Source organism: Pollachius pollachius (genome assembly GCF_949987615.1).
Source record: "Pollachius pollachius genome assembly, chromosome: 8".
NCBI lineage: Eukaryota > Metazoa > Chordata > Actinopteri > Gadiformes > Gadidae > Pollachius > Pollachius pollachius.
In genome coordinates, this window is record NC_136941.1 from 25083792 (window position 1) to 25106465 (window position 22674).

The window sequence follows — 22674 nt, forward strand, 5'->3', positions numbered from 1 at the left end:
ACTAGTTCCGGCAGATGTTCTCAAGTCTCATGCATGCATATGCATGCGCCCTGTCTGGGCTTATTTTCCCGATAATGACAACCGTTCTATACATTATACCTTCCATAATCTGTGTGTTTGTGCATTATTAAATACCTAGCCTAACACTAACTTCCAACACAAAAGTCATAGATCACTAAAATAACAAGTAAAGCAACAGTTTAATCAAAAGCAAAATAATAATAGACATAATTACTGCAATAACTTCATTATTTAAGGTGGAAACCCTCAGTTAATGCAGAACCAATCTAACGAGAAAATTGTATTGGCATAAAGAATTGGCAATTAGCTGCTAGAGAAACCCTTCAGCATGAGAACCAATGATGGTGTCAAATATAAGACTAATTAAATATTTTTCCTCTTTCAAGTCTTCAGTGCATAATGTTCTTGTCAGGCAACGGGAAGTAGCTCAAAATACATTTTAATTAAAGTGAAGTACATACAATTAAAGTGTTTCTCAGTCAAGGCAAATTAGAAAAAAAACAGACCTGGAGAAAGACAGCTTTAATAAAACAATGTATGAATGTAACACAGGTTTGCAGAATAAGCAATTTATAATAATGAGCGGACTCTTAATGACCAATACTATACTTCGTAGTCTGTACATTTAATTTAGATGCATTTATATAACCAGAAAAAAGACAACAGGCAATGCTGATCATTTGTGTGAGAAAAGTGTGATCTCATTCTATTAGAGTCCAACATTACTTTGGTCAATGATTGAATCCCTGCGAAAGTGTAGCCTCAGTATCTGATTGGCTCTTCATTGCTACACATCATGCTTGATATCAGGGAATTTAAATGCACTCTTTGCAACAAACAAATGAATTGAAACATCTGGATTATGTAACATGCCTTCTCTTAGCTAAACCCTCCCCGGTAAGGGCTATAATTGTAGCTGCCAAATAGCAAAGCATTCAAGTTTACCGCAAACAACTGCAATGTTGTGGTATAAACACCATTTGCAACATTGCAGTATGTTTCATGACAATATTAAATCAATACTGTTGACTACTTGGATTATCGTTCAACCATATCTTGTGCATTTCTAATTAGAATTCACTACATTCTCATCAAGTTACATATTTGCTACAAGGCTGTTCATTTATATTTGAAAAAACAACCCACAAATAAGTACCACGCTTAATGATTGTCTTCTTCCTCACATTGTGCAGGATAATTATCCTGGTTATGACTAAAGTAGTATCACATGTATTCACATTCCATAAAGAAAATAAAAACTGAACATAAATGATCGCGATAATCCTGGACACAAATGAACCTGGATCACACGACTAGGCAGTCACAGTTATAGGTACCAGAAACCAAAAAATACAAACCGATTGAGTGACACCACAGAAGGCTTCTCTACCGGCCTGTTAAATTAATTACATTCTTTATAATAATCAAAGAGATCATTTCTCTACCATACTCTAGTTATATTGGAATGGAAACTTAAAATGTACTTACTATTAGCTAGTACCAAGGCAAACGTAGTAAATTCAACAATTTCTCAAACAGAATATTTGATACTGTTTGATATTTGTAACTATTTAATCAAATGTTTAATTTGTTTGAACTAATCAGTGATGTGGAGTAGCTACATCACCAAAAAGAGGAACATCTCTGGAGTATCACTTCAACAAAGTGACAACAGTGTGTTACAAAAGGTCACTATGAAAGGCATCAGCATGTAGGAACGCTACGTACTATTCTGGAGTGAACATCAGAGCCCAAAGGAGAGCTAGAACATATTTGGTAACTTAAACTGCACCGAGGGAACCTGAAATACAACAGAAGAATGAAGGCCAGATATAGAAAGGTGGCCATATTTAATATCCATACAAATATTTTCTTATTTTCTTTGAATGGCAAAGTAAATCAGAAAAGAAGATGAGGGGTCTTGGCTCCGAGCGAGGCTCACTATGACCATTTCAGTCACGACAGACTGAAGGGTTGACTGCCTGGAGAGTCAGTCTTCTGACCGGGGAAAAAAAAGCCTCACCAGATCCCTGGGAATCTGAAGCTTTTCATCCCAACCGGCCAGTATGATATTAAAATAAAAACACAGCCTGTGTTTTGTCCTTTACCTTGTAAAAACAATCACAGAGAAAATTTTTGAAGAAAATATAATCTGTCGACTCCATTTGAACACCATCTTTTTAATAAAAAAGGATGGTCTCACAAACATTACCTATTATTTACACTATTTTTACTATAACAAGTAAAAACAATCAATGCTGCATGACCTCATCAGATATGAGTAAAACAGGACTCCATAGGACCGGGAGTTAAACTGAAGCTGTCCATGAGAAAGTCTGCCAAACAATATCAACCAGTTCCATTGGTTCCATCACCAAACAAGACCTTTATCAATATGTGGGAATAAATTTAAACTGTCCTTAAACTGGAGATGGACTAAAGCACTTAAACAGAGCCTTGGTGAAAACCCCCACCACCATACCCACACATTGAACTTAGCAAACAGAGATATTTTGTACAACGGAGTATCGTGATGGAAGTTTGAGGAGTCGCCCTTAATTTACACGTATAGTGTATTTGCTGTACATTGTTTATTTCCCTGTCGATATGTCTGGCCTAGTTTTCATTAGACACAATTTACCCGGAGTGCTTCAAACATTGGAAGAAGTCCATTCCAAACAGTGGATTTAATTTAAAGGGAAGCCATCAAACTGCTGCTTGTGGTACCTTTGAAGCCCCTGGCTTATCTCTTGTAGTGATTTGGTGCATCTGCAAACATATACTTAAGTCTGTAAGCTTCAGCGAGAAGTAGACCCACTTCTTCGTTACCCCAGTGGATTGTGGGAAGGTTCTGAAGTAGCATGAGAAGCCCCTGTGCAGAGTAAACAACTTCATGAAATGACATTGAGCAACGGACATTACTCTAAACATATTGTACTGTACACCCTTCGATAGCGTAAGGCACACACAGGCTCACTGCATTAGTATTGTTTATTCAGCCAGCTCATATACATTGAGGTTTAGCATTGGACGACAATGTGTACGTTACCTGAAAGTCGACCATGGACAGGATCTCTTTGCGCCACTCAATGAGGAACGCAGCGCACACGTACAAGTGGAAGTTGGAGAAGCCTTCAGCCTCCGCCTGAGAAACCCAATCACATTTCACATGAGCCCAACTAAATACTGAAGCTAAATGAATGGCTTCTTGATGTAAAGCGCACCTCAGTCCACAAGCTGGAAGTTCTAAAATCCCACCAGTCCCATCAGCCAGGCGGACCAAATGCAATCTACAGATTGTGTTGAAATGTACCCGTTTATCACATGGGGCCGGTGGCAGCCTGCCTCGAGTGTGGACATAAAACATCTGCTGTATGGAGGACATTTTTATCTCTATTTATGATCCGACTCACAGATCCCAGCGCGTGTACAATGCTGATTGACAGGGAGCATAACTTATTCCCCAACACATTAATATCCCCATAAAGAACCTCCCGTCATTCGGACAAGCAAAACAGATGTTGCTTTGTTTGACTGATTTAAGCAGCCCTTTGAGTTGAGAGGTAGCCTCTTCCAATCTAGAGAGTATTCACGAAGCCCTTTACGGCCTTCCTTAAGGCCTCTATATGACCACATAAACACATTAATTTGACCACACCCCTAAATCTTAGCCTGCATAAAGAGCAAGGCAACATCATCATTACTAGACCTATTTCTGAAAAGAACATACCTAAAGTAAATACAATTATATCTCCACAACTACAAGGGCTATAATATGTAATATATTTAGAATTTATTCATTGTAAATATTACTTATCTTATTTTATTTCATTTTACCAAATGTTATCCTTTATACATAATGAACCGCGAGTCAGAGACAAACAATATTTCGGTTCTTCTATTTGTCTTGTACACATGTTGTAATTGACAACAAATCAGACTTTGACTTTGATATGTGATCCTGTGTGATTGTTCTGCAAGTGAAATAATTGAAGTGGATACTACTTAGAAGTATAGAGGTTGATAGTATATAGTAAAGTGACTACATTATTTACTCAGAGTGAATAAAGTTAAATGTATATGCAAAGCTGGAACACAGCGTAAGTTGAAGATTATATTTCCGCCTTAATAATATATTTTTTAATGTATATAGTGCTTTTCGAGGAACCCAACGCACTTTAAAGTAAAGGGGGGGCCTCACTAACCACCACCAGTGTGCATCACCCACTGGGGTGATGCACGGCAGCCGATCGGCGCCAGAGCGCTCACCACACACCAGCTGGAGGTGGAGAGTGAGGGAATTAATGAGTCAGCCGATTATACAGGAGGATGATTAGGGGGCCGGATTGAATGAGCCTGGTTTGGCCAGGACACCGGGGAAACCCCTACTCTTTGCGCTAAGTGCCCTGGGATCTTTTATGACCTCATGGAGTCAGGACCTCGGTTTTACGTCTCCTCCAAAGGACAGGAATAAATCTCCTGTTTTAGGGTGAATACCACCCAGTGCATAATCAGTTGGTAGCCCTATAGTACTAGATGGTACTATATATTTTGACACTTGACCTGAAGGTCAGGACAGGTGGAATTGCGTGATACCAAGCCAAACAATTGCAATAACACCATATGCCCACCAGATAGCGACGAAGAATGGGTGCTCTAACTGAAGACAATTTGCACATTTCCTCTGAAACCCTTTCTTAGCTACCATACATTGATCTTAAGCACCGAAAAAAACAAATAAAGGTAAAATGTTATGGGTTTAGAATTGTCTTTCATGTAGTCAACAACGGTTGTGGTAGACTGAAGCCCAACACACACCGGCACCTAAGCGGCGCATCAAAAAGAACGTCCCCATTACCGGCGGCGGCTAGACGCCCCACTATCCTTCACGCCACTGTTCTATTCCCTAGCGTCGCTGCCCCTGAAAAAGCGCTTTTTTTTTAAAGCTGGTTTGTACACCCCGGCTTGATACAAGGTCCTATACATAGAGATTGTTGATGCAGTAGATTAACAATTCCCCAATGCAAAAAGAATGAGCAACGACCGCAAATAAAGCGACTAAACCGTAAATTAATTGCCCGACTAAATTAATGGGACTATCATTGTAAGCGCAAAGAGAGGATCATGGGCATCAGGGCCATATATAGGTAGTCATAAAACAACTGGTATAACGTTATGTTAACCTATACCGACTATGTTGGATAATCACAACGGTGCTGCAGCGCGCCGCTTCCTATTGGTGCTAAGGGCGGCAACTGACACGCGTGCAATGCGCACCGCGGAGCCATCCAAACGTGCACATTGACCCGTACCTGGTAGGTGTCCCACACGCGTATGGTGCAGCGCAGCGGTAGCTCTCTCATCAGCAGGTTGTTCATCCAGCGGAACGCAAACTGCAGGTACTCCACCTCGTACCTCTTCAGGTGACCATGGATGTCCACTAGGGAACGCGCACACACACAAACACACACACACACACTCTCTCCAGAGATCCATGTGTGCAAAAGCAGTCGAGTGCTATGTTGACAAGAGGAGCAGCTTACTGTCTATCCTGCTGACCAGCTCCTCCAGGTCCTTTACTTTGTTCTGGATTCCGGGCTGAGCAAACGTGTAGTTGTCCTTCAATTTGTTGCGACCGAGACAAGGCAGAAACAGGTAGGGTCAGGTTAGGTGGACAGTAAAGGGTTCATTTGCATGCACTGGGCCGCGTGTGCCAACCTGTATTCCATCCAGTAGCTTGCTCATACACCAGAAGCTGTCTGCTTCAATGTTCCTCTGCGTCTCCAGAGGAAGGCCGGCCATCTCAAAGTTTTCCACATCCTCTTCTAGCAGAGCACAAGTTGAGAATTCATCACCAAATTAAAGACACCGCTCAACGACTTCACTTCGATCCTGAATCGATAATGAATTTAGATCTACAAAGCACCAGCCTAAAGTAAGATGCAAGATCACATAATAGTATATTCAAACTGAATGAAGAAAACAGGATCAGAACACATTTGTTTGTAAAAAAAAAGTAACAAATTAGTAATACAACCAACACCGTTGAAAGTTTGAACGCACTCGGCTGAATGGGAACCACAACAAGTCCTTATGCTGATGCTGGATATGAGCACAAGACACAAGGTTCACTTACCCACAAATTCAGAAAGGAAAACTACGAAGAAGGGTGTGACCAGGTCGTTGATCCCCTGGACGTAGCCACTGGCAGGGTGGCGGATCGCCCAGATGAACAGGATACGCTCAAACACCTGCAGCACAAAGAAATAATAAATGTTTCGTGTTAAGCTATGCTACTTGAGGAATAAGTATGGAAATATTGGTACTAGTTCATCAGAGCGTATGCCAAACAGCCTTCAGTATCACTTTTTGTGGTGATGAAAACAAGCGACCAGTGCTTTCAATAAGATGTAACAGTCACGGTGACATAGTGATATAGGCTTTGTGAACACTCTAGCCCGACATGGTTCTAGAAGGGATTGAAACAGCAGGTACAGCTCGTGGCTGCTGTATGAATGACCTCTCACCTCTTGCACCGTCGGCTGCTGGAACAGTGGGATCAGAGGGTTGGTTCTGGGAATGTCGATGTGGATCTGACCGGCAGAAAGATTTGTAAATACAATGAACATTAGACTCATGCAATTTGTTTATGAAGCTCAGATTGTGTGTCATAATGGGGCAATTGGGTTGAGTTCGAATCACTGAAATATCACCTGTCTGTATGTGTCTTTGTAGTGCTCATCTGTTCTGGAGTGGTAGTACTGCTCTATGAAGCCAAAGTACTCGTCTCTCTTCCTCTTCAGCACCAGATCCCTGCGCTCCATGTTGGCAGGAAGGTAGCCCTTCAACATATGAGGGTTAAGCACATTCAGGCAACAAGCCAGGTGAAGACGACTCATTTACATCTACATTTAGGGGATTTTGAAGACGCTTTTATCCAAAGCGACACACAACCATTCACTCACTCACTCATTCACACACCGCCGGCCGAGTCGACGCTCGAGGCTAGGAGGAGCCGGGGATCGAACTAGCAACCTTTCGGTTACTAGTCGACCTCCGGAGCCACCCGCCTCAGAGAAAGGAAGGTTTCCCATGTTGATTACTCACAGACAGGAGCCTCCAGGTGATTGGTCGGACCTCTCTTGGGATGCCTGACCAGCTGCTCTTCCGCAGCTCCTCTGAAAACAGCACAGCAGCCGAGTGACGGTGAGCATTGGGACGACTGAGCATCGGCCACTCTGCAAGTGTCAACGGCAATACCCTGTGGCGGAGCTGGGTGTGGGTCTAATGTGTAGGGGGCACTGGGTGTGCTTTGGTGAACAGTGTATCAAATTCCATTCTCCCGTCTTGAGTGTGCATACTTTAAATGGCGAAGCAATTCTGCTCAATAGTCAGGCGTGCCGTAGCACCAGTAGGGAATAACTCAGCTTTTTAAAACACGATTCACTGACTGAGCACCTGGTTGTTAAAAAACGCTTTACACGCGGTTATCCATATTTGGAGTTTTTACAGACTACAAACTTCCCGGTAGCTCAAGCCTACAGAAGGAACCGTCGATGCCTTTTCCGGCCCTGACCTCATACCTTGAGCAAACGCAAGCATCAACACTATCAGTAAATTGCTCGTCATGAATGATGCATCACGGGGAAATGATAAAATGATAAAAACAGAGAAACAATTACATGTAGCGACAATCAGTAACGAGGACAAAGCGTGCGTCGGCCTCCCTCCTACCCAGGTCGGTGTGGGGGCTGGCCAGCAGCTGGCGGAACTTGTCCTGACGACTCTTCTCTCGCACCGTCATGGGCGGCGCTCCCGACGCGTTCTGGTCCGAGATGCGCGCGATCAGCGGGATGACGGGCCTCATCGGGAGGGACTTCTGCTTCTGCAGCGTGGATCGAACTAGGCGGGGCGGGAAACCAGGGGACAGGACACAGGGTTTATCTAACCCAGCATAGGTTGAACCGGACCCCCTCCCTCCCCGGTCATCTCCCGGGATGCCGCGTGAGGTCGGCCCGTTCACACGGGGTGCCGCGCGGCGAACCTCCCCACATCCGTACCTGAGGAAATGCTGAGGCGGGCATCGCTGCTGGGCTCGCCCACCCGGCCGTTGAACTCTCCGCACTCTTCCTCCTCTCCTTCGTCCTGCAGCTCCTCTTCCTCGCAGCCCTGGTCCTCGTGGGGGTTCAGGCCGGCTGCCCCCAGTGGAGTCAGGCGCTCAGCGGGGTCCGCCTGGTGCTGGAAACGCGGCAAACAAGCAGACATGTCACAACATCTGTCGTCGTGGATCTCGGTGACAACGATCTCGGTGACAATTTCTTTATGACTGTCGTTATTACCGGACGACAGTCATAAAGAAATACCTATGATCGACTGTTCCAGTGTTGGGTCCAACCACGGAACAGAGTACAGAGCTATCAGAGCCGTCACCTGCGGGAGAGGAGGGGAGGGGTGCAGACTGGGCGGCAGCGACGCCTGATGGGCAGCCAGGAAGTCTTCGTCCTCCTCATCGTCGATATCCCAGGCATCGTTGGTGCTACGCGCAAATTCGTGGAAACTAGAGGGCTTCTTGGACTTCAGATTGTTGAAGTTCGGCTTGGAGGCTTCTTTGGGGAACCTGAAAAGCCATAATGTCAGGTGGATTCCTTAGCGGTGCGTCATGAGAGTTTAAAAGGTGTGCCAAACGACGTGCTTCAACAGTGACGCCTACAACAATATGACAGGCAGGACATTTTCCATAAAGACATTCTTGTACTCTTCCATCAAGTGGAATAATAACAGAATGAAGACCAACATGTAGAAAAAAATAACCTTGCACATCTGACAAGGCACCGTGCACAACACAAATGCTTATAAGTCGGGAAAATAAAAAATAATAAAAAAAATTCATTTGCATGTCCACAATGCAGCCCAAAGGCAAAACACAGTCCCGAAAACAACAGCGATGTTGGCCACACAACAGCCAAAATGAAAAACGCCCACGTGGATGGCATACGACCATGCAGACGAGTTGTGGCGGGCACTTACGTGCGCCGCAGTCGGGGGTCGAGGGGTGGATGCTGAGCTCCATAAACTGGCTGAATACTGGAGGAGACGAGACACGCGTCCTATCAATACTGCGACACACAATAAACATACTTTTCATGTCTTTGACTGTTGTCTTTGGAAAGGCATCAGGGAGTAAGATAAATAAGATAAATTTCAACATGACTCAGACCAAGCCAGCCTACATTTGCCCAGTGTAGCTTGTAACAATTTCTCACTCCTTCCCCTTTGAATACAATCAGAATGAGGATATATATATATATATATATATATAACGAAAACTATACCGAATGCTGTCCAACCAAACCAGAACCAGTGAACAGCTTGCATGGCTCTGACTGCCGCTCACTTCCACCCTGCCAAGCACATTCTGTTCATCAGTTTGCCCGCTGCCAGATTCTTAGCAGTTGGCCTCCGGTCCAAATGTTCTGCAGACCCCCTGCAGGTCACCGCGCCCCAGCCCCGAACCCTAAAACACGATGCTTTTGCCGTCTAGGATGATCCTGATTGCATCGACAAGAGCAATTTGTCTTTCAACATTCTAGTCCTTTCAAACTGTTTCATAGAGAAGTATTTATTCACGTTGCAAAGTTGCCAAATATTCTGATGTTTGGAGGCGGCAGTAGGAGGTAGAGCGGGTTGGCTGGTAACTGCAAGGTTGCTGGTTCAATCCCCGGCCCCGCCTAGCTGAGCGTCGAGGTGTCCCTGAGCAAGGCACCTAACCCTTACTGCTCCCGACGAGCTGGCTGTCGCTTTGCATGGTTGACTCCGCCGTCGGTGTGTGAATGTGGGAACGCCGTCCAATATTTTAAAGCAATTTGAATAAAAGCATTATACAAATGCAGTTCATTTACCAAGGTCGAGAGCCTAGATAGGAGTTTGAAGTAGTTTGACTCAACGCTTGGTTTAGTCGGAGCAGATGTGGCTTTCAAAAGAAAGCTACAGGGAATCCAAAAGCAGCGCTTCAACAACGCAGGGCAGTCTAGGCCTGCATCAATTAATTCCCTGTAAATCTGAAAAACACGGGCAAGCCTATGAGATGAATTGTAAAACCTGTAAACCAGATAGATTCAACATCAACGTGTTCCAAGCTAAGAGAGTTTGCTCTGCCAGAACTGGGTCTGTTTACTATCTGGCTCAGAGTCCTCTGTTTACTAGGCTCAATCTTGTTTTATCAGGAGCTGCTCAAGGACAGGCAGTTTGAGCGAGCCAGTTGCCTTTCCTGTTCAAACATAGGTTTCGCCGTATGTTGTGTTTTGCTCCCCAGCTTTTCCACCAACCACCGTTGGGGAAGATGAGTGTGCACGACAAAGGGACCCCACCCTCTTCTTACAGATGGGCTCTTCTCAGATTACCCTGAACAGGTTACTGGTTGCTGGATCCCGCCCCCCACCAAGCTCTCTACAGTTTGGAAAGGAATAACTAAGTATTTAAATCGACAAAGATACACACATTAACATCTAACACTCATGTAGAATATCCCCGTTCCAGGTTTCGTAACTAAATAGTTTATTCCCGGGGATAATGTGACTAGCTAACAGCCGCTAAGTAGCACCAAATGGTACATGTTATGAACGTGTAACACAAGGATAGGGTAAGGTCATAGCACGCCACCGTTCGTTGCATTGGCGTAACGTTATTGTTGGTAGGTGTTGATAAACCATAACAGTTCAGACTACATTAAGGCGATGATCTAATATCCTATCAAACCCTATTAAGAGGAAATAAACTATGCAGATCAACTTCATTAAATATGCTTACACACAGCATTTGGGACACACAGGTTGTTGATGTAAAGTTACTGAATAGTAGACAGCAGTAACGACCCGCTGGTCTGAAACATATGGCAGATTATACACATCACAGCTGCTTCTCTCCCATACATAGTTTTAGTTTATATATGAAGGGTCTTCTTATGAGTCTATAAATGAAGGGGTCACCTTATGAGTCTATAGATGAAGGGTCTCTTTATTAGTCTATAGATGAAGGGTCTCGTTATTACTCTATAGATAAAGGGTCTCTTTATTAGTCTATAGATAAAGGGTCTCCTGATGAGTCTATAGATAAAGGGTCTCCTTATGACTATATATATATAAAGGGTCTCCATATGAGTCTATAGATGAAGGGTCTCCCTATGAGTCTATAGATGAAGGGGTCTCCCTATGACTATATATATAAAGGGTCTCCTTATGAGTCTATAGATGAAGGGTCTCGTTATTAGTCTATAGACGAAGGGTCTCCTTATGAGTCTATAGATGAAGGGTCCCCTTATGAGTCTCCTTATGAGTCTATAGATGAGGGTCTCCCTATGAGTCTATATATAAAGGGTCTCCTTCTGAGTCTATAGATGAAGGGTCTCCCTATGAGTCTATAGATGAAGGGTCTCCTTATGAGTCTATAGATGAAGGGTCTCCCTATGAGTCTATAGATGAAGGGTCCCCTTATGCGTCTATATATTAAGGGTCTCCCTATGAGTCTATATATAAAGGGTCTCCCTATGAGTCTATAGATGAAGGGTCTCCTTATGAGTCTATAGATGAAGGGTCTCCCTATGAGTCTGTAGATGAAGGGTCTCCCTATGAGTCTATAGATGAAGGGTCTCCTTACTGGTATACAGACCCGTGGTGTTTAGTTCCCTTAAGCCCCGCGGGTCCTGGGTACCTAACCCTAACCCGTCCCCTGCACTTGTCCCCTGAGGTTGCCCGGGTCTGAGAGCCCGGGTCTGAGATGCCCTCAGTCCGGTGGACCCGAACCCCGGAGTCCCATCTGGGTGGGGAACAGACTTATAACAATGAGCCTACCTTCCGGGAACCTTCACGTTCCTCCTCCAGAAGTGGATTCGGTTCTCGGTCGCCATACTTCGATAGTCCGTCACACCGAGTCTACCCAGACCGATACCTCATGGGGGGTCGGGTTCCGTGGTCAGCCGGCGATACCGTCCCGCCACTTGGCCCCTTTTTCACCTTCCCCAAAGTTTGTAGTCCTTTAAAAATGTTTTTTGTGTCAAATTATGATGATGTACGATACCGAGCGCTGGAGGCCGCCATCTTGGATCACCCAGGCGCAGCCGTGTGATTGGCTGACGGGTCTAACAGGTGATTGGCGGATGAGTCTGCCAATCAACAGGTGCACAGAAAAGTTACTCATGTAACTTATATTCACTGATCCATCTTCTATTTACTGATCTTAATTAGTGGTTCATAACGTTTACTTTGCAATATGCATAATTTGATTACTGATGAATTGTTCATCTGGCAAGGAGTCCCTGACAATGGGGCTGGGCAATAGTATATCTGACCACTAATTCATTATTACATTACAACCGACCCTTGTATTTGCTTTATTATTATTCATATAGTTTGTGTACCTGGTTTATATCCCACTCTAGTTGTGAACGGTTAAGTTATGATTCAATAAACTGCACAATGTAATCGGTAAGTATCACATTGCCTGGTCCCTCAGAGGTTAATCTACTCTGCTTTTCATTCAGCAAGCTCAGTACAAACCAACTTCTCCTTTTGAGGTAGTTTATCCTGATTTGTTTTACACTTCTCCTTTCTGGTGTAGGGATGCATTATTGCCTTTGAGTCACAAGAGGGCAGGCATTTTCTACTGCAGTACCACATAATGGGAAGACCGGTCTTTATTTAGGCCTTGTCCCACAGAGGGTCTTTAAGTCTTACTTTTAACCATGATCTATTCATTCACATGTGGTATATGATAACTTCCACAAATACCAGCAGAATTGTGCTATCTGGTAGGCCTCCCTCTCAATGCGCTTTTTCACTTTCACAAGGCAAAAGCTTATAGTGAACAACCAAATTAGACCCCTTTTCATATTCAAATTGTAACATTTGGATATGGTGGAGGGATATGAGATTTGCTGGACACACTGAAATTGCAGGTGCTCTCCTGCATTTGTTTGTTTAGGGAAATCCCTGCAACTACCGACAAAGGCTCTCCAACTCTCCCCTCGTCATTCAAGAGGAAACATACAGGTGAGACAACACACAGGTGAGACACATTTTCTCCACCGTTCTCCGTCCAAATTCCACGGCAGCTCTAAGTGTTCAGTTCCTCGATACTCCAGCACTTTTCTTTGCTTATACATTTGGTCTCTACCCCACAATATCCTATCAGCTCCTTATGTTTTCCAGGCTCTTTGAATTCAACTCCCTTGGAATACGTATTTTTTGTCTTTATTTAAAGTGGTATGGTTAACGCATACAACAGAGCTGTAATGAAACGAGACGACAGGGAGAAGAAACTCTCTTGTAGTCACAAGACACGGAAATACAAACTGTTTTTGGGGAATCTGTAACTGCCAGAGGCCGTTCATTTAGAAAGAGGAGTTCTGAAATTACTTTGAACCTTTAGCTTTCCCTTCAGTCGTCCCACATTCCCATGCGTCCCATTCTTAGATGGAGCTCCTTCTTTTCATGATTTACATGTGTATATTTTCTTAAATAGATTGAGGGATGGCTCTTAAAGAACTCAGATGTAATTTTTCGTTTGCTTAATAAAAAAAGAACAGTTACTGTGTCAGGACTCATGTTAAAGCCCCTAGGCTTCTCTGAATTGATAGCATTGTGACTCTTGTCTCCCTCCACGAATGAAGCAGAAACATCATTATTTTAGAAAAGAGGAACTTTCTGCTTTCTTTCAGTTGCTCCTGTCACCCCCAGTAGTGGATGTTGACACTCTTGAACACTCTTGAACACCTTTCAGTTATTTTGTAAATTAAGGGAACGCTGATAGAGGAGTAAGTTAAACATCCAAAAATATTAGCAGAACATTGACGTTAACCTTGTTGAAGTTTAAGTAAAGAAAAAGTTGGGTTCCATAAATTGGATTTAGAAAAGGGAGGTGTTTTTGTATTTGTTTAACTTTCTTGTTCTTGGTACTATATTTGCAGTTTTTCAAGTTTTGCTTGGTTACTGGAGTATGGCAAGGAGAATACAAAAGCAATGTTATTATATACTGTAAACAACAGCCAGAATAAAGATAATGTTGGCATGTCCTTATTCTGTGTTTGTCCTCTGCAGAGACAACGGGATGTGGGGCCTGGTTTCCCATCTCAAGGTCAAAGGGTCATCTGTGTCAGCGATGCCCACAGCCAGGCAATGCTCAGGCCATGGCGGATGGGGAGATCTCTGAGAAAGGTAATCATATACTTTACATATGTGTATGCGTGCTCTCAATGTTATCAGCAATCATGCAGTGCTGCACTGTTTATGGACAGATTACCTTTATTCTGCAACCGACAGACCCAATCATGAACACACATATTCCACAGCACAACTGACTATTCCCGGCAATGGCACAAGATTTTTTCGGCTACTTCCTCTTTAAAATCATACTTTTTTACATGCGTGTGTGTGTGTGTGTCGGTGCGACACAGAAACAGAAAGTGAGATGTAAACTAAGACCATGCCATGTGTGAGGTGGTGCACTTATCGTAAAATCCCTCTTGCCCCTGGTGTGACGACGTTTACTACCTTTAGCAAATATTCATTGTTGGAAAGACTGTGCAGCTATTGCTTATAATGCATCATCAATCAACACACACACACACACACACACACACACACACACACACACACACACACACACACACACACACACACACACACACACACACACACGTATACACACACACATACTCACACATGCATGGATACAATCATCTCCCATAAACAGGGAAGCCACCTTTTCTACACTCAGTTACTCAGTTCAATTGACATGCTCAGTTTGGCTTAGTGAGATACCTTATATGCGTGTGTGATTGTGTGTGTGTGTGTGTGTGTGTGTGTGTGTGGGGGGGGGTGTGTGTGTGTGAACATATTTATGGGTAGGAGGGTGTTTGGGTGTGTGGGTGGGTGTGCCCAGCGGACTGAGTTATGAATGTGAAGGGAGTGAATGGCATTTGACCATGCACGTTGTGCTTCATGAGATGAGCAGGGTTTAATGACTCTGTCACCAGTAAATGGGCTCTGATTTGTAGCACAGCTGGCATACCCCACTCTGATCATAGGCCTTCTGGAGACACACACACACACACACACACACACACACACACACACACACACACACACACACACACACACACACACACACACACACACACACACACACGCGCGCTGTGTGCATATGTGCGCCTAAACATCCACGTTAAACCTTTACATCTTGCATCTAAACATCCACGTTAAACCTCTACATGTTCATGGTGGGGTTCATGTGGATTGCAATTCTGTCACAAACAGTCTCATTAAGGTCTGGTGTCGATGCCGGTCTAAGTAATTGCAATAAAAAGAATAATCAGGGAGAAATTATGGCCGCTTCGATGGAGGCAGGAGTCACACATTAGATTTCATATCCAATCAATGCACCTATTCCGTCGAGGCACCTCTGATCTATACACATTGTAGACCGCATGGAATGGATTCCCTTCCACTCACACACACACACACTCACACACACACACACACTCACAAACATACACACGCATGCACGCACACGCACAAACACACACACACACACACACACACACACACACACACACACACACACACACACACACACACACACACACACAGTGTTGGATTTATGAAGGTCTTACTTGGCCCTGTGCTCACCCCACCTCTCCCCTCTTGTGATAAACCTGGTGTGTGTGCATATTGATTGATGATTGGTTCAGTCTTCATCTGACATCACAAATTGGGCCTGATCGTACATTAATCAGTTTTCAGAGATTCTTTATTGAGGCCATTTTTCACCATTTCAGAGTATAAGTAAGTTAGTCTTCAACTAGGAATCACACATTGTGTGCAGGAAGGGTTTAAAAGCCTCAAACCTGGGTTACTTCTTGCTTTGCAAGAAGACGTACAAAGGGCTTCGTGTTTTCATCAATAAAATTATATCACCCTGCCTGAGAGCCAAGCGGAAATCTATTTAAGATATGGATAAATGCTTTAAGAGATATATGTTTTCTCTAACGTTGATAAACCTTTTGCTTGTTATTTCGTTTAATCCCAATACAAAGATGTGTAGCAGTATTGTTCCATTGTTGTCTCACAATCCCTATAGTTCCAGACGCTGGTTTGTAGTTCTGCGTGGAAGTGAAACAGTGCTATACTTGGCCAGCAGATGTCGCTGTTGTTAAATTTCTTTAACTGTAACCGACCAAGAGGCTAAAACCAACGCTCTATCTTTTCATTCTCATTCATTTCTTTGTTTTACTCTACTTTCTTACGAACTCCTTGATGGGTCCACTAAGCTCTATTTACATATGTGCGTTTAAATGGATGGTGTGTGAAACTCAGTAACTCTAAGCACGGTTTGGGTTTTGATGTATTTAGCGTGTAATTCCCCAGTTGATTTGATTCCCCTTTTATTAAAACACATCGGCCTGCCTTTGCCTCCCTGTCACCCCCCAGTCGACCCCCGCCCCCTTGTTTGTTTGTTTCAAGGATCACAACAAGCCGTTCCACTCCTGCGCGTTGCACCTTGTTGACTCCAGGCTCATTAGCGGCCCAAATGAATATGACGAGTTGTGACATTAGGCTACAGCTGGAACAAATAGGCCAGCCGCTCCCTCTCCTGCTCCGCCAATTTATCTCTCTCTCCATCACACACACACACACACACACCCACACACACACACACCCCCCCCCCCACACACACACACACACACACACACACACACACACACACACACACACACACACACACACACACCCACACCCACACACACAAACAAACACCTACAGACACAGACACACATACACACACACACACACACACTTTTTATTTTGAGGGTGATGGTCGCTGGGGTTGATGGGTTTGCAACAATATTGGAAATGTAGATGGGCCCTGTGTTTTGAATTGGATTGCACGCTTTGATGCAGAGACAGATTGTGAACTGTGATTTTATTAAATCCTTCATTAGGATTCATCAGCGAGATTGGATCAGAAAAAGGTCACTGTGCAGATGTGCTCTGCCCCCTCCAACCCTTTCTCTCTCTGTCTCTCTGTCTCTCTGTCTCTCTCTTGCTCTCTATCTCTCTCTCTCTCCGTCTCTCTGTCTCTCTCTCTCTCTCTCTCTCTCTCTCTCTCTCTCCGTCTCTCTGTCTCTCTGTCTCTCTCTCTCTCTCTCTGTCTCCCTGTTTCTCTCTTGCTCTCTATCTCTCTCTCTCTCCGTCTCTCTGTCTCTCTGTCTCTCTCTTGCTCTCTATCTCTCTCTCTCCATCTCTCTGTCTCTCTGTCTCTCTCTCTCCCTCTCCCTCTCTCTCTCTCTCTCTTGCTCTCTATCTCTCTCTCTCGCTGTCTCTCTTTCTCGTCCCTCAAAACAAATTTGCTGTGAAAATGTGTAAAATGATCATGGTGGGCCTGGTAGAGAGACACAAGGTGAGAGTGACATTAGCCCACCCCCCCCCCCCCCCCCCCCCCCCCCCTCTCAGAGCCATAGAGGCGGGCCGCGGCACGACGGTCTTGCCACAAATCATTTGTATACTCTCATTTCTGCAAGCGGGCCGCGCTGTTCCTTACTGCTTAGGGAACAGATGACTTTCCAAACCAACACTAAATTGGGCTGAGGGGTGGGGCTGTGCATTTATGGGTGTGGTTGGGGGTCTGCGTGGGTGTTTGTGGGTGTGTGGGTGTGTTTGGGGGGTTGTTGGAAGGGATGGAGCTGTTTATTTTTTGCCAGTGTGCGAGGACGTCAGCGAGAGTTGCATCAGAAATTGAAATAGAGACGGCGTGTTTGTCAAGTTCTGTGACTGAAAAGTCCAACTCCCCATTACACGTTCTGGTGCATTTTTGTACATCTGTGTTTATTTGTGTGTGCATGTTTAGTTTGTGAATAGAGCAACTGCGGCCATTGTATTTAAATTAATATTATTGATTGTGCAACATTGCCAAACCCCCGTCCCTGCCAGATCAATATATATATAATCAGTTAGTAGTTGGTCATTCTCTCTCTCTCACTCTCTCTCGCTCTCTCTCTCTCTCATTCTCCACAATCAAAAATGCACCCTTCCCCCACCCTGGCCGGTGGGAGACATCATAATTCTTCTGGTACACTGACTCAATTTTCATTGCAGTCTGTTCATTGGTCCATGCAGTCAAACATGTGACATTACCAGGAAAAGATAATAAGCGCAGACGTGCTTATTATCTTATGTTTGCGCGTTTGCACCGCGCAAACATGTACGTACGCAAACACACGCAGAGGTACTAGTAACGTGTTTGCACACACTTCCTCAGCTCACCTACATAAAATAAGTATTTTGCTCTAACAAATACCACCAGCCCGGCAGGAGCATGCAGGGGTCAGACATGTCTCTAAGATACTAGCTCACCCACACACACACACACACACACACACACTGAAAGTGGCACACGGGGCACTGGGGCAGTGTAGCAGAAGGGGATCTTGAGACGTTGTGGCACAGTGAACTGCAGAGGAAACCCAGCCTGCTAGCACCAGGGGCAAGCTTCTGCTGCTGCTGCTGTCTATGCTGCCGCTGTTTCCAGGAAGACCTTAAGGCCATGCAGTATTCATGGCCGGGGCACAGGGACTGCGGTCGCTGGACATAAACAGAAAATAACAAAGCGGGTTTAGAAGTGAGAAGCCGCAAGCAGTTCAGCCACCCGAAGTAGTTGCTACACTGTACATACATCCAAGCCTGTGTGTGTGCGTGCGTGTGTGTGTGTGCGTGTGTGTGCGTGCGTGTGCGTGCGTGTGTGTGTGTGTGTGTGTGTGTGTTTCCTTTGTATTTGCCATGTGATCCTGTCAAGTGGAACAGGTTGCTGTCCCCGAGTGTAAATTATCTGATTTGTGTAATGGCGTCATAATTTTTCAATTTGTATGATACTGGTTCGTGTTTTTGTTGATTTGTGAATATGGTGTCCCGTCTCTCTTTATGTGTGTGTGTGTGTGTGTTTGTGTGTGTGTCCATCCACTTTTCACTCCAATGAGTGCCTTGAATACCAATGCATCTCTCATTATTACCTCAAAGGCAATCTGGGTGTGCACTCAACGCACATGCACACACACACACACAAAGATTAAACAGAAACACATATTTCCATAACACACATATGTGCTTGACCACACACGTGTGGATTTCCCTGTGACCCACATACAGGAGATCAGGCCTAGCCTTCTAGGGTCTCCAGGAGAGTCCTGGCCTCAATAAAGCCCCACTGCAGAGATTTACTTTCATATCTGCACCCAGGTCATACGGAAAAGCAGTTTGCAGTGTTGGCGGTTAACCATAGTTTGGTTTTTTACTTTTACACATTTGGAATATGGTTTACAGCTCTCGCATCGTACATTGTCCCAGAAACTATGACGTTTAAACATCGGTGAAATATTTGGCAAGAGAAGGGTTTTTTATTCTTCCGGTAAAGAGCAACCTGAGCAATAATATTCAACTCATCCAATATTAGGTTTGTGCTGCTGTTAAATAGAAAATAACAAAATAAAACTATTTGCTGAAGAGTGCTTCATATTATAAAGGGAAAAAACGAAATGACCCCATCCAGCTCCGTAAATACCACTCAGCTAAAATACAGATACCATGTTAACTGGACAACAAACCAATTAACCTCACGATTGTAGCATAGTGAAAGCATTCATTATTATGAGTTACATCTAAATATTAAAGGCCACTTCCATTTGTATGTTAAAGATTTTCCAAAAAAGATTATATGAAGATCATTTTTCTTGTGTGAGTAGGCCTCATTTGTAGTAGCAGATCACTTTATTTTACACTCTATTTCTGGCTCAAATTGCCATTGTTTAATCTAGAATTTCCTACTACATGTATACATTATCATATGCTACTATACAACTTAAGGAATAAACCACTATGGGTTGTCATAAGTGGAAACCAATAATGTTGACGGCGCAGCTGGTTCTACAACCTAAACAAGAGAATAGGTTGTCAATCACTCAAAACGACGGCCCAAAGAAACAGAAGAACGGAACCTATGCCAAGCTTCTGTCTGCCAAAACAAAATGGAGGACACTTGTTTTATACTATGTGCCCTTTATTTCCTTAACATTCAGTCAGTGATGCATATGATCTTTATTTTGTTAGTTAATGCAATGTTTTCTATCATTGGCATGGTCATTCATATTGATGCTACTTTCCCTGAAACCACTCTGCTTGCATGTTGTTTGAATCAATGTCTTGCATTGTGTAGTATTGTGAGACGTTGTGTTAAGTGTTATTTTATGTGATGACATTTATTATTCTTTGGGACAGATGCGGAGAACGTGTTTTGATGGTGCACAACCAAAGTTTATGTTTGCTTTGTAAAAGATAATCATGACACATTAATACCGTTGTTAGATTATGTTCTTTAAAAAAATATATACTTTTTTGAGTGACCCAGGGATGAGTTGTATTTCTGGTGTACAGCGGAAGTTTAAGTACATAGTAGATAATCATGACAGATTAATGCTGCTTTAAAGTGTTTCGAAGCGTGAATGCCATTAATAAAGTGAAAGGCTGGCGAAAATCATTCTCAAAGGCTAACTTCCTAAATTGATCGGTCATTGACAAACCATAAGAGACGCAAACACACCATACATGGGGACCCAGAATGACTCGGGAGTGAGATAGTGATGTCTGGTCTCTTTTATATGAATCAGGACATTACGGTTTAATATAATTAGTGGATAATATACTATGAATCTCGGCCTACAGGAAGTGATGTAATTAGTAGGTGACCTCGGGGTCAAGGGCAATTTAGAGTGAGCAAGAGACCTGGGGTCTCTTTGATATGAAAGAGGGCCTCAAGGTCACATATGATATCAAATACGGGGGCTCTCCCCCTACAGGAAGTTAATCACAGAGCATCATCAAAATGCGCAATTGAAACACACTGGAACTAAAGGGCATTGCAATAAATTAATCTTAATTCCTTGGAAAGAGATAGGAACCTGGCCATTAGAATCATCAACCAGGGGGGCCGCGGGATCCCTCTGTCATCATCTCGAGGCTCTGCAGAAAGGGGCCACAGTGGCGTAACTCGGACCCCGGTATGAAGGGCCCCTGAGGAGATAGGAAAGGTTCCTGTGCATATCGCTCATCATTTTAGTTTGATGAGATAAAGGTCGGATTCTTAGATATGAGTGTTGGAATGCTGGGCTGTAGTGCTGGGAAGAATCTTAGCTCAAAATATAAGAAGTGTACCGCGGGTTGAGAGGTAAGGGGATGTTTCTGAAGATTCGAGAGTTACTTCCTGTGGGGCAGGATCCCCCAATTGAGGATCTTACTTGTCGCTGAGGCCCTCTTTCATATCTTTGAGACCCACGTCTCCAGCTCTCTCCCAAGTGTCTAATTACATCTCTTCCAGTAGTCTCAGATTTATAGTATATGATCGACTATTTCAGTAAAGCGTTTATTTGCTGCTCGTCTTATCTAAAAGGAAATTAAAGGTCCAGAGAAATACGTAGTTTTATTCACTGTAACGGTCCGTTACTTTATACATACACCCTTTAACCTCCGGGGAAACACGGAACAACAGTCATCCTGTAGAGCGCTAATTTATTGATATGTTATTAAAATATCAATCTAGTTTACTAGCATGTGCAACTTCAATGAGTCACGCGTGGCAGCCACCAAGATAATGCAGTGTTTCCCACACAAAGGTTGCGATCTAATCTTCTTTTTTGCTGAGGAAGGTTTCTCACTTAGTGACCCGGAAGTATCTCAGTGGCAGCCATGATCAGAGCTGTTTGAATTCTCTAAATGATAAGGTGCTGCTTCGATGCTTCCTTCCTTACCTCCTCTAGCGTAGGGTACATCGGGCCATCCTTTAGGAAAGGAAAGGGGATAGTATCGTCCTACAGCAACAACAACATTTAAACCAGGCCCCATTCGGCGGGAAACAAACGATCAGCATGGCCGATAATTATTTTCATACTCTCATACTCATTGTGGTCTAAGCCCATAAATATGTTAGGACAGGAGTGTGAGCTACCATTCTCAATGTGACAACTATTTCCTTTAGCTTTTGTGACTGGGAGCCTTTACTAAAATATATTATTCCAGTCCCCTTCTTGATAATGAGGTGGTGTTCCTCCCCGTTTCTACAGCCTGCATGAAACAACACGGTAAGATTATGACGGCCTGATGGCCCTCGCTTCTCTGCACCGCTGCTCTGTTCTAAGTCCTTAGAAACTCTCCTTCACATCTTCCCTTAATCTGATGATGTTCCGTCAAGGTTGAGGAAAGGACGTTAGGAAAGGACAAAGGACGTCATGTTTCTGACTGTCGGAACACAGCCACAGCATGTTACCGTTACTTGAGGTATCACTCTTATAAATGTGTCTTAACGTAAGGTGAATACAACTTTGATCCAGGAACTCAGAGTCACTGAGTCAGATAGAAGCATCTACCAATAGCGGCAGAAATATTTATGTTTGGAAAACATTTCAAAAACTAAACCTATTGATGAGGTGTCCGTTTGAATCACAGGTATTGGTATTGTCCTTATCATTGAATATTTTCAAACAGTGAGAGTATTGTCTAGTAGTGAAGGTATTAAGTCTGACCAGACTACAGACCGCCAATTGTCTGAATGTCATCAAGC

At 43.8% G+C, this 22674-nt stretch overlaps 1 protein-coding gene across 1 annotated transcript; it reads right to left on the minus strand.

Moving 5' to 3' along the window:
- Positions 1-288: 288 nt before the first annotated feature.
- On the minus strand, positions 289-12109 carry tbc1d22b (TBC1 domain family, member 22B). The gene is made up of 13 exons (XM_079741750.1): positions 11868-12109; positions 8452-8638; positions 8082-8259; positions 7756-7923; positions 7129-7199; positions 6735-6863; positions 6549-6614; positions 6158-6272; positions 5740-5846; positions 5565-5640; positions 5334-5461; positions 3071-3166; positions 289-2893 (listed from the first exon to the last, which is right to left on the minus strand). The coding sequence occupies exons 1-13, from the start codon at positions 11921-11923 to the stop codon at positions 2765-2767; spliced, it is 1506 nt and encodes a 501-aa protein (XP_079597876.1). The 5' UTR covers positions 11924-12109; the 3' UTR covers positions 289-2764.
- Between the last annotated feature and the right edge of the window lie 10565 nt (positions 12110-22674).